Raw genomic sequence first — 12335 nt, forward strand, 5'->3', positions numbered from 1 at the left:
TCCTCATTGCGCCCAGGTGGCCTCGACAGTATTGGTTCACCGAACTTCTCCTCTCGGAGTGCAAACCTATTCAGTTGCCACCAATACCGAATCTATTGACCATACAAGGGGGTCAAATTTACCACCCGGACCCAGCCTCCTTGAAATTCGCAGCATGGCTCCTCAACACATTGAATTCGCCCATCCGGGGTATTGTCAGGAGGGTCTAGCCAACGCTAGGGCGCCGGCCACAGTTAAAACTTACAAGCTTAAATGGAAAAGGTTTTGTGCCTGGTGTCAGTCTGCTAATCTTCATCCAATTCAAGCTGCACCAGAACAGATTTTACCATTCTTCCTTCATCTGGCCAGATTGGGTCTTTCTCACTCCACTCTGAAAGTATTTTTGGCTGCCATCTCCAGGTTCCGTCAGGACGGAACTACTTCCCTGTATTCATCAAGAATAATTCACATTTTCCAAAGGATTATTTTGAATGTTTCCTCCTGTTCGATGTCCGACTCCATCCTGGTACTTAAATGTGGTGCTCGCTCAGCTTATGCGTCACCCCTTTGAGCCTATTCACAAAGTGGATCTCAAGTTCATTTCATGGAAAGTTTCCTTACTCTTAGCACTAACGTCAGCTAGAAGGGTCAGTGACATTCAAGCATTCATGACTCAATCTCCTTTTTTACAATTTACGTGAAATTCAGTAGTACTGCGTACTAATCCGACCTACATGCCAAAGGTTCCTGCTTACTCATCTTAATGAGCCGGTGATTTTAAAGACATTCTTTCCAAATCCACAAACAACGGCGGAAAGAGCCTTACATTCGCTAGACATCAGAAGAACGAACTGCTGCATTGAAAAGGACAGATCAATTATTTGTAGCATACGGAAGACTACGTCAAGGATATGCTATATCCAAACAGATTATAGCCCGATGGGTGTCTTCAGTGATTAGCCTGTGTCACCAGCAAGCGGGAAGACCTCTACAATCTCTGCCAAGAGCAGTCTCCTCTTCGGCCGCTCTCTTTGCTGGTGTGCCTCTCCATCAGATTTGCAGAGCAGCAACTTGGTCCAGCAGGCATACCTTCACCAAACATTACTGCAAGTGATGCAGATGCTTCGGTGGGAAGAGCAGTTTTCGCAATCTTTTCAAATAAGGTGAGCCACTGTTCTCCCTCCTCCTCTATGCTTTTTAGACGCTTATTTTGACATGTTATTCTCTTTTGCAAAGCATACATGTATACTGTGATACAAGGAGCATCTAATGAGCATGTTGTGTTTGTACTGCTATCTACTCTGATTCAGGCATGTGAATCTATGAAAGACACCCCAATACTGGATAAGAACAATAGTTACTTACCTGTAATCTGTGGTTCTCCAGTATTGGTGTCTTTCATAGATTCACATGCACCCGCCCACCTCCCCTTCAGAGGCTCATCATGCGGGTATAGTGGTTTCACTCCTGTGCGAGAAAATGTGAGAGCCTGAGCCTCTGGGGAGAGCATTCTGGTGGGTGCTGGCGCCTGATTGGCTGTAATTTGGTCTATACATAATGACTAGGCTAGTCATGAGTGTGAGTTTTTTTTGCTTCTGTAACTTAGGGCTACTTTACTTCCTGGTTGGTCATTACCAAGGTTTTCTGGTTATTTTATGCAGATTATTGCTTTTTTATGTACCGTGGGACTCCCACTCCGACAGGGAATGGTTCAGGCATGTGAATCTATGAAAGACACCAATACTGGAGAACCACAGATTACAGGTAAGTAACTATTGTTCTTATGGTCACTACTCCCCGGTATCTGACCACTTCCTGTGGGGAGTTGCATACCCTGTTTCAGAGTTCATAATTCCACCAAAATCAAGCTGGTGTAACCAGTCTTTCGTGGAGCAATATCAGGCTGCCCACCTTAGGAGTCTGACCGGCCTGGTAGTGCACCACGCCTCCTTGCATAGCTAATTTCCCACATTCTCTGTTTCCAAATGGTCCTCATGGCAGTGGATGGCATGTCCCAGGTCTGGGGGAAGCCAGATCGCATATTAAACACAGCAGGGGCTTTCTTTAATATGCCTAAATCACTAGCCATCATGCTGAAGGAGGTGTGAACACCTTCTTCCAGAGCAGACATTGTTTCCTCATTAGTTCCCATGCCCTGGGTACCAGGGTTACCCAGTGCACCTCAGTCAAAATTGCATCAAATACCATACAAAAAGTCTGGGTGACCATGTCAATAAATAGGGCACTTTCCTGCAGTCAGTCCGATTCATTGTCCCAGGTAAGCCACTAGGGAATGTTGCAGGAGACTCTACTTGGGGGAAGGTCAAACAGAGATTTGCATTGCGGGTGCAGGCTGCTTCCGTGATTGATCCTGCCAGTTCATGTCCATCAATGCTCTCTTCATTCAGCATGACAGAGCTGACATAAGGAACAAACTGGAGAAAACTGTACCTCTTTTACACCGATTTAGTTTTTTCTAATTACTGACCTCAAAATCCCCCTCACTCCTCCTTGAATTTGTCTTACTGTAATGTAATCATCTCTGAATCGCCTTCAGACTTATTCCCTCCTTTTTTCTTCTGTAGATCCTGGAAAACATCCCCCCCCCCCCACTCCCCCCCAAAAAAAACACATGCCAAAATCCCCTCACCACCCCATTCCACCCAGCACTGTCATGGACCTCACCACAGATTTTCTAACCGTTGAGCTTGAAATCCAGGAGTAGAATTCCATCCACCACATTTCTTTTGAAAGTCTTCACCTCCCTGCTAGGTGGAATCCTCTTCAGCTGAGGTAACTGTAGTCTCTGTGCCACCTTCCACAACTCATATTCCACCTCCTGTACTTTACCAATGATGTCCTCAAGCTTACTTTTCACCCTTTCACAATGCCCCCTCCCTGCCACCCCACAGTACAATTCTACTATTGCGTTTGTGACTGGTTTCTCTCTAGTGGTAAGTTCAGCATAATTAGGTTTTTCCTCACCCATCTCTTTTTTACCCTTATTTGATGTCCTCAGACAGGAAGCAAAAAAGTCCTTCCTACATCATCTGCACTTTGACTTACTCACTGCTTCACACACATACATGAGTGGGTACTGTAACCTTTTCAGCACTTGGCATATTCCTAATGCAGGGCCATATTCCCCGCTGACCTAATGGATCGGTTTTTCTTCTATTTATTAACTCCATTTGTTCGGAATTTAACTGGTTAGCTTATGCTGCTGTGCTCTGGCTTTAAATTGTGCATGTCATGCTACTGACCATTTGCCACAACTGATCAGCTTGTCTTGTTTGGGATACAGTCTTGTGTTGCATGCCTGGGGTCTACGCACTCAATGCGTGCAAGGCTTCCCCAGTAATACCTGGCTTGTATGCCGAGTAAGATTCCATAAGGTTAAGATTAAAAAGTAAGATTGAACTGAACCCACTAGAGATGTCTAAATCACAAGGTGAGTCCAGTGACTTGGTCACTGGTGTGGTATTGCCTATAATTTATCAGCTAAGAAGGCATCCACCCAGAGCCCCTCTACTTCACCCTTCATAGAGGTTACTGTAGCTGACCGTACACTAGTGGGAAATGCAAAATTTTCAATCCTCAATACAACTTGCTTCAGTCGCACCCAATTATCACAGTTTAGGAAAAGTGTGAAGCACCCTGGTGTTGAGTTAGCTCATGGCCACAAACCCTCTCCTGCTCTGGAGACTTGCGTTGCACCATTGAGTCAAGATGGCTGCACTTCTGGGCATGAATTTGCTACGCCTCTGTTGTACTGTGCGTTTTAGCCAGCCCCTCTTTCTTGGCATTGTGCTATAGTCCATCTGCACTTTGGTCATTCCCTGTCAGATATTCATGGGACCAAGTCTTGTTTCACCATGGAGACTTCCTCATGGGTGTCCAGTTCAGTTCCTCCTGTGGGTGTTATATCTTGCCGTTCCACCGTGATTAGGTAGATTTGGCTCCTGACCTCATGCTCTGCAAGGGACAGGTGAGAGCACCATCCATTCAGCAAGCAGAAAGCCCTGCTGCGAAATGAGCAGGAGGCTGGTCTCCTCCAATGTTGAAGCATGCCGTCAGTCCGCTCAAAAAGCCACTGGGCATGGCCTAACTGGACTCTCAGTACACCTATTCACTTGAGCTCTTTTCAGAGCTCAGACAAACACCAGGAATACACCTTTCAAAGGAATAAGTGTCTCTGCCTATCCTGATATTGGCTAGGCTGAGGAAGGGTGCACCTTCCTTCAGTGTGCAGCACCAGGAATTCAGTATTTATTTTCTTAAGATTGTTTCTTGCTGAATCTGATCAATTAGTGGCTGTTTTGACCACAGACCAGACCTTCTTTTTTTTAGAAATATGCTCCCATTCCAGGGTCTTGGTACTTGCTTGTACCAAGTGGTCATGCTAGACCAATGATTGGGGGTTGTGCACGCGCACCATGGGCCTAAACATTTGCCAGTGAAGATGGGGCAAAAACATTCGAACTTGCTACACCCCAAGACTGTCTGGTGGCATCATGTTACATTTTCTATGCCATAAATATTGTCTAAAGCACCAATAAAAAGCCTACTTACAGTAGCTTGTGTTCAATACAATTATAACATGTCCAATGTTTGTCCTGGACTGAACATCGGGGTAAAAGTATTCTTCCCCGAACAGATGGATATAATAACCAGTTTTTCTTTCAAGTATTCATCTGCACAGTACACCGCAGTGCATGGAGTGCATGTTCATCACATTTAACTTGGGGCCACCTATCTATCGAAAAATGTAAATCGTGCAATGGATGGAAGGGAGACTCATCAGCTTGTCAAACAGAATAGTCAAATGGCAGCTATTTTCGTATATAGAAAACAACCTAATTTATAATCACCCTGCTCCTGTAGGATTAAAGAGTTCATTAGAGAACTATTTAAACTGTTTCCTCTGATGACCAAGATGTCATCTTCATGGTAATTAAATACTTTCTATTAATCACTGATAAGTCTGCCATTCCAGCACATCCGTAAAGATTTTGCCCAGTTTATTTCTTTGGTGATTGCATTCTTGCTGCCAATAACTGGCACCCACTCCTTAGGCATGTAGACTCTCTGAGCCCAGCTCACCCATTCTTTGAATCAATTTGTATCATTAACTTGATTGCTGCTACAATACAGACTATCCTGTATGCAACATTTTGACTCCCGCTAGTTTAAGATGTGTGGTGAGGACAACAACAGGATGAAGGGCTCTGTTGTATCTAATTAGACTATTGCTGGCTATCCTAGTACATTTGTATCCTGCCATTTGTTGCTGTCCTGGGTATGCTCAGACCAAGTTTGGATATTCATGTCACATCTATTAGTGAATGGACCCCATCATATTGCAGAGCTCCATTATTTATGCGAGTGGAGACTCTTAAACATCTGTTTTTGGAAACATCCCAAATAAATGTATATTTGGCTTTATATTTAAAGCCTCTATACTGACCAACCTCTCTATATTTTCCAGGCAAATTCCTTAACTTGATTTAAATGGACCCAAATGAATGTCATCTTAATCATTCTCACTTCCATCCATAGGTGTGCAAATAGTACAACTTGGTGAATAGCTGGCATGATAGCAGGGGCACTCTCGCCTTCAGTCTAATGTTTGATCTATGCTATATTGTAATAGCAACTTGTGATGTTCTGTTTACCAGTTCCTCCTTTCCTTCTCTGGTTCCTACGCATTGTTCTGGAATAGTCGGATTCCCCCAGGAGCCTGATTTTTGATTGGTTATGGATTTTGTAAATTTGTGCTTTTGTATACTTAATATATTTTCACTTTCTAAAACAATATAAACAAGTAAATAAAGTAGATTTGGACCGGAAAGGGAAATATATTCTTATATGAATTCGCCAAATTGACCAATTAGAAACCCTATTTCAGTCCAACAAAGTATCAAATTGATTCTGAAATTGAGCCACTTGGCAAGTTACATTTCTACTATAGCTTGTTCGGTTGGAAGTGAAGCTCCATGTCCCTTCAGCAAACAGTTAAAATGCTAGCGTTTGCTTCTGACAAAGTGCAGTGTGCTTAAGCAAGAAGACTTGTTTGGTAATCAGCCAAGTGTAGTGTCTTATGTATTTATGGCTGAGTGCTTTACCTCACACAGTGGCTCACAGCACATGACTGCCAAACAAAACATAGCCTATGCTCTTCAATGATCCAAGCACACCTATTTGCCAAACCATGCTGCTACCTACCACAAGATACGATCTAACCTAATTTACTGAACCACAACATCCAGTGTTTCCCGCAAAGGTCACTCTGCAATCATGGTCTCTTCCAGTCGAGATTGCCAACTCTCACTTACAGTAATTCAGACTAGGACTATACACCACTTCGAAGCCACACTTGGGATAGCACTTAGTACAAACTCCATTTGTACTGCAATAGTATTTTATAGTGTGGTAAAGTTACAGTTGCACTTTTTAGTTGTTTAGTATACAAAGGAACACACAATATTATAGACACAAATAAGGTCATGCCAAATTTGTCACTGTCGTCAAAATGATTTCTTTATAACAATATTAACATAATCTACTCATTACCTGTCTATACTTCTTGAGTCCCTGTTCGTGTTAAAATAAGCAAAGACTTAAAAATATAAATTTAAGATTCTTTAAAACAATACTTTTTTTCTGCAAGCTCTGAAATTCATTCAGTCTAAAGTTATTTCCATATTTGTACTTTCTGCAGCATTTTTGTAAGCACACAGTCCTAGTGTCAATCAGTTGATGCAGTTCTAAACTTCCTGGACTGCAGCACAGATAGTGCATCTTTAACTAACATGGCAGCTGTTGCAAATGCAGCATTATATTCAGTTCAGAGGAACCTTTTTGGTGTTAGCATGGAAGATGTAACATATGAGTGTTGTAATATCCCTGGTCTTTTGGGCTATTGTATGATTGCTTTTTTCCCTTTTCTTTTTCCAGGGTCAGAAAATCTATCCCTTGTGTTCCCCTATTCAGTATGGGTGCTTCGAGACTTTCCAGAAGATGGTTTGAAGGTTTGTCACAGGATTTCTGTTTCTTGCCTATCTGCACCTTTTGTTACAGCCTCTAATGTTTGTTATCTGATAGCGACTTCGAGCCACGGATTCCTTACCATAGAATATTCCCAGGGAGTCAGACTGCATCTGAATGTTTTTGCAAAGTACCCCTGTGTGAGAAAGTGCCATATTTCTTGCATTTGTATGCCCCCACTTTTTGCTGAACTGCTGATGTGCTTTGACTGTGTGTGTGCCCTGGGCTCCTGCCAACCAGATACCCAGGGCCTGTGTTCCTTCCCTAAAACTGTGTTGATAATAAAACCCAATTGGCATCTCTGGCCACCTGTCAGCCCCTAGTAAATGGTACCCTAGGTACCCAAAGCATGGTGACCAGAGAAGACCCCGAAGGGCTGCAGCACTTATTGTGCCGCCCTTAGGGGCCCTGTACCCTGACACCCACGCACTGCCTTTGCCGGCCGAGTGTCTAAGTACAGAACTAAACAAAGAGTCGACATGGCACACATCCCTGTGTGCCATGCCCACAAGACCCACTGCCCTGACATACCTCAGTCACCCCTCTAGCTGGGTGCCCTATGCCAGTGGCGTGGGCACAGGTGCATGAGCCCTGTGCCCCTACAGTGCCCAGGGCCATTCCTGGGCTTTTTAAGTGCCGGGATACCATTAAGAGTATATGGTGCTGGGAGGTTGTCATTACGAACTCCACGGCACCATAATGGCTACACTGAAGACTGACACGTTTGATACCAAACTTCTCAGCACATTAAACCTGCACTGATGCCAGTGTAGGATTTAATGTGAAATGCACCAGAGGTCATCTTAGAGATGCCCCCTGAAAACCTAACTTACAATCCACGTCTGGTCTGATTGGCAGCCTAGGCCTAGGCTGCCACACAGCAGAAATGTTGCTGGACCCCTGGGTGGAGAGACCCCCATTCTCCTGCGCCTGCAAAAAATGCACATCCTGGGCACGGTGCTAGGTCTCCTCCCCCAGGATGGGCAGGGGGAAGCCTCAAAGGCATGCCGCCTTTGTGAGCTTCTCCAAGCCACTTGCTGTACTCAGCAACTGGCCCCCACCAGTTCTAACCCCCATTCTGGCGGGAAGACTGGCGGGAAACCCTACGTCAGGAAGAGGGGTGTGCGAGCCTGTGCCAACCCCGCCCCTAAGGTGGGAGAGGCGAGGTGAAGCACGACCCCGGGCTCCGGCCATCTTGAAGATGGGGAGCCCTGCCCAATCACAGCTAGGCTCCTGCCCCCACTAGAGAGGAGCAGGCTAGGGGGTGTACCCACCCCAGGACAGGCACCTATTAGTCTCTGCCCTTGCCCTACCTGTAACGCCCCTAAACTTAGTATTTAGGGGCACCCTGAACCTTTCTTTCTCAGATCCCGATAAGAAAAGAAGAAGATCAAGAAGAAGACCCGCCGTGCAGCTGCTGACAACCGGACGACACCAACTGACTTGGCCCCAGCCCTACCGGCCTGTCGATCCTGGAACCTGCTCCTGCTTAATCCCGGCGGACAGCAATCTTGGGACACCCGGAGGACCTGCCTGACTTGACCCTCTTAAAGACTGGGACTCCCATAAGCAGAGCCTCTGCTTCAACAGCCGTACCCCTGGTGCCAGCCTGGAAGCACAAGACCAACCCACTCTGCACCCGCCGAGCCCGGCTCGTGCCCAAGTGATCCAAGACCACGAGGACGTCCCCCCGGCGACTGGGACCCGAAGTCCAATGCCCCAAGGCCCTCCTCGACGAACCAGACGACGCCTGCAGCCTCAGAACCAGGGACCCCTCCAACCGCGACCAGCTGAGGGTAAGATTTCCCGACGCCCAAAGACACCCCTGCACCTGGTGCCCTGCGGCTCCCTGTGCCTTCCTTTGGGGTACCTACCTCTTCTCCAAGATCCCAACTTACCTCTCGAAGTGGTGGTCGCACCTGAAGAATCACCGTACCAACTGTACGTACCTGAACCTGGAGGACCCCTGAGTCTTTGCCCAGAACCCGAACTTCACCAGTTGAGTACTCACCTGGAAACCGGTAACTCACTTTCCTACCATAGGATAACATTGACTGGTTTGACTCGAAAAATCTTTTAAATCTGAAGTTTTGAAACTCTAAAATATTCCTATAAAATCAGCCGAATACCGAATTCTGAAGTACTCACCTGTGATCAGAAGAGAAGCCAGTACTATACCTTGTAGCCCAGTACTGAACTGCAAAAGTAATCCTAACCGGCTTTACTAGTAACCTGAATTTACTCCATATGAATCTATTGTCTGCTTTTCTGTAAAATTTCTTTTGTCTACTTTTGAAAACTTGAAATATTCCTTAAAAATCGTACCAACTACTAAAACGTAATTACTTACCTTTCTTAAGTAGAGATCCCAGTGCTGGACCTAGGAGCCCAGTACTGGATTACAAAAGTAACGAGAATGTACTTTACCTGTGACCTGAATTTTCTTCCATTAGATAACATTGCTAGATTTTCACTGAAAAGTTTAAACTTTTAAAATACCTTTATATTCCTTAAACATCATTGCAATACCCAAAACGTTTTTACTAAACTGTTTTCAGCTTAGACCCCAGGACTGAATCTAGGAGCCAGTCCTGGAATTACAAAAGTAATCTACAAAGTAATCCACTACATTTTTGTAGAAAAACCCATTGAGCTCAATGTTAAATTGTGTTCAGAATTGTGTTGCCTACTGCAACCCCTGTACCTATTGTGTTCACAAGTTATTACCTTTCTGCAAAGTAATTACCTGAGATCACTCATAATTGAGAAAAGTATATTTTGATACCTGTTGGTTCTAAAAATAAAACAACTATATCTTTTGATATAAAAACAATTGGCCTGGAGTTCAGTCCTTGAGTGTGTGAAATCTTTTGCTGACTGAGTGTGTCAAACAAATGCTTTACACTGTCCTCTGGTGCTGCCTTACTGCTCGACTAAGCTACCACTTTTGAGAGTAAGGTCAGCCCTGACTTTAACCTCTCTTTGTAGTCTTTATACACACTGTACCTTACTTTGGTCCAGTATATATAGAGCCACTTTCTCTCACACCTTGTGTGCTGGTAGGTGGTGGTGTTTGACTCTACGTCGCGTCATCCAGGCTAGAAATGACGTGTGGTACCTATATAGGTGCCACCCTGGATCGCTGACATCCGTTCTTTCCTGCCTGTGCCAGATAGAATTGATCCGGCTAGAGCCACCCCTAGTCGCTTTTTTCTCTACTTCCTTTTGACACTATTTTGAGAGATTTTCTTTCCTGGTGTGACAAGATAAGCCCTATGAAACTGGCTGGTTTCAAACCATATGGTGCCTGTCACAGCTAGGTGTCTGTGACAGACCCACACTTGGTGTATTTATGGTGATTGGAATAGACCATGACTCTGAGACCTGCGAGGACTACTGCGCCATGCAGCTGAAGGCACTCAGGAAGCGATCCCTCAAGCTCATTGCCACTTGGCTTTGGGCGACTCTATGACGCTCAAGCTCCTAGTTGTGCGGAAGGTCCTGGGACCGGCCACAAAGCCGCACCCGGGGATCGTTGCACACTCAAAGTCATCAGGTAAGTTCCACAAACACAAGAAGTCGAAGAGGTATTTGACTTTGCCGTGCTTGTTAAAATCTTCCGGTGAGGCTCTCCTGTTCTCGCACTTCAGAGCCCGAGTCAGTGTCTGCTCCATACATCCCTGACCTTTCTGGAGCCGGAGAAACCCCGACTAGTTTAAGGAATTATGAGGCCATGCACCTCCTAATTGGGCAGCACGGCCCTTTGCAGTGGCTTCAGGCCCAACAGGCTCTAGTGTGGCCTCCACTGAATCCTCACTGGCGGGTTTGACCCCAGGGATCACAAGTTGGATCTGAAACGGAGCTGCAGACAAGACCTTCCTCCGCACTTGCTTCAGTGTTGTCGCCCCACATCACCGCCACTTCCATTATCATTTCCAGCGCCAACCAGGTCCATGCTCTCTGGATCGGAGCTAGTGCCTTTTGTATTTGACAGGCCTGGAGAGGGAGATGAATGGGAGGGGTCTGACGACCCTTATGTATACCAGCATCCCTTAGATTATAATCAGGACAACTAGTATGAGGAACTGACAGAGGCCAGCAGGTTAGACATCTCACCTGACGCTGGCTTGGTCTCCCTGACTGTGGCTACGGAGGAGGGAGCCTCTTATGCTCTGATGGTGTGTAGGGCTGCTGAGATCTTGGACCTTCGGCTATCCTCAGTGGCAGTCAAGAAGAACATCTTGATGGGGGTGTTTCAGCTGGGAGTTGCCCCTTCCGATCCTTTTCTCCCCATGAATGACACCCTTAACGACATCCTACTTTGTGCCTTGTCCAAGCCCTGCACAGGGGCTCCTGAGCATAGGACAATTGTCCACTGCAATCGCCCCACTCCCGGGGACCCAAATTTTCTTACCCTGCATCCCACCCAGGAGAGCTTGGTGGCCCAAGCCTCCACCTCTAAGATCAACCCCAGCGCGTTCCCTGCTACTCCATTGTAAAGGGAATCCAAGAGGCTTGATACCTTTTGGCAAGCAACTGTTCTCTTCCATCAGCCTTGTGCTGCGGTCTGATATCCCTGTATGATCTGGGATTTGGTTAGACAAGTGTTGCCAGTGGTCTCGGAGGAGGCCCGAGCCATACTCTTCCAAGATATTGCTGATGGGAGAGGCGCAGCAAAGTTAACAATACAATATGTTTTGGACAAGACTGACTTACTGGGTAGTGTCATTTCATTGCAGATGGCCTTACGAAGCCACGCTTGGCTGAGAATCACTGACTTTTCAGGGTATGTTTAAGCCTCACATATATGTGCTCTTTGTTGGCTCTCGTCAGCGCTGAGCACTTTAAGGATAGCAGTCAGGTCCTTGGACCTGTCTGTTGTCCCAGATCATTCCCAGTCCGTCTTCTCCCCTTTTTGTGGCCATTGAAAGGGGGCCCCCAACTACATCCATACTTTCCCAGCAACCACGTCTAACAGGCTTTCCAGCCTTTTTGTGGCAGACCACGCAAGCCCCCTAGACCACATGAGACAGTTGCCCAGAGGTTGTCCCAGTCCCCCACACCCCTTCAGCTGCCACAGCCTCCAGATTCCTTTAGTTTGCCCTCTGAACATCCTGGGCATCCAGTGGGAGCAGGATACACTATCACCTGTACCACTTGTGGTCAGTAATCTCAGACCATTGGGTTTTGCAAATCATCCAAACAAGCTACTCTCTCCAGTTTGTGTCTACCCCTCCACCCATGCCACCCACTTAAGGCCAGCTGACGGAGGACCTCCTCTTCTTCCTCCATCAGGAAGTGTTGGTTCT

At 46.1% G+C, this 12335-nt stretch overlaps 1 protein-coding gene across 2 annotated transcripts in view; it reads left to right on the plus strand.

The window, feature by feature from the left end:
• Positions 1–12335, plus strand: part of VPS39 (VPS39 subunit of HOPS complex) — a 389790-nt gene that overhangs the window by 259660 nt on the left and 117795 nt on the right. For both annotated transcript variants that reach the window (XM_086937216.1, XM_086937217.1), the window contains exon 16: positions 6937–7010. In XM_086937216.1, coding sequence (XP_086793342.1) covers positions 6937–7010 — 74 coding nt within the window. The remainder of the gene's footprint in view (positions 1–6936; positions 7011–12335) is intronic.

The sequence above is a fragment of the Lissotriton vulgaris genome, chromosome 9, assembly GCF_964263255.1.
Source record: "Lissotriton vulgaris chromosome 9, aLisVul1.2, whole genome shotgun sequence".
Taxonomy (NCBI): domain Eukaryota; kingdom Metazoa; phylum Chordata; class Amphibia; order Caudata; family Salamandridae; genus Lissotriton; species Lissotriton vulgaris.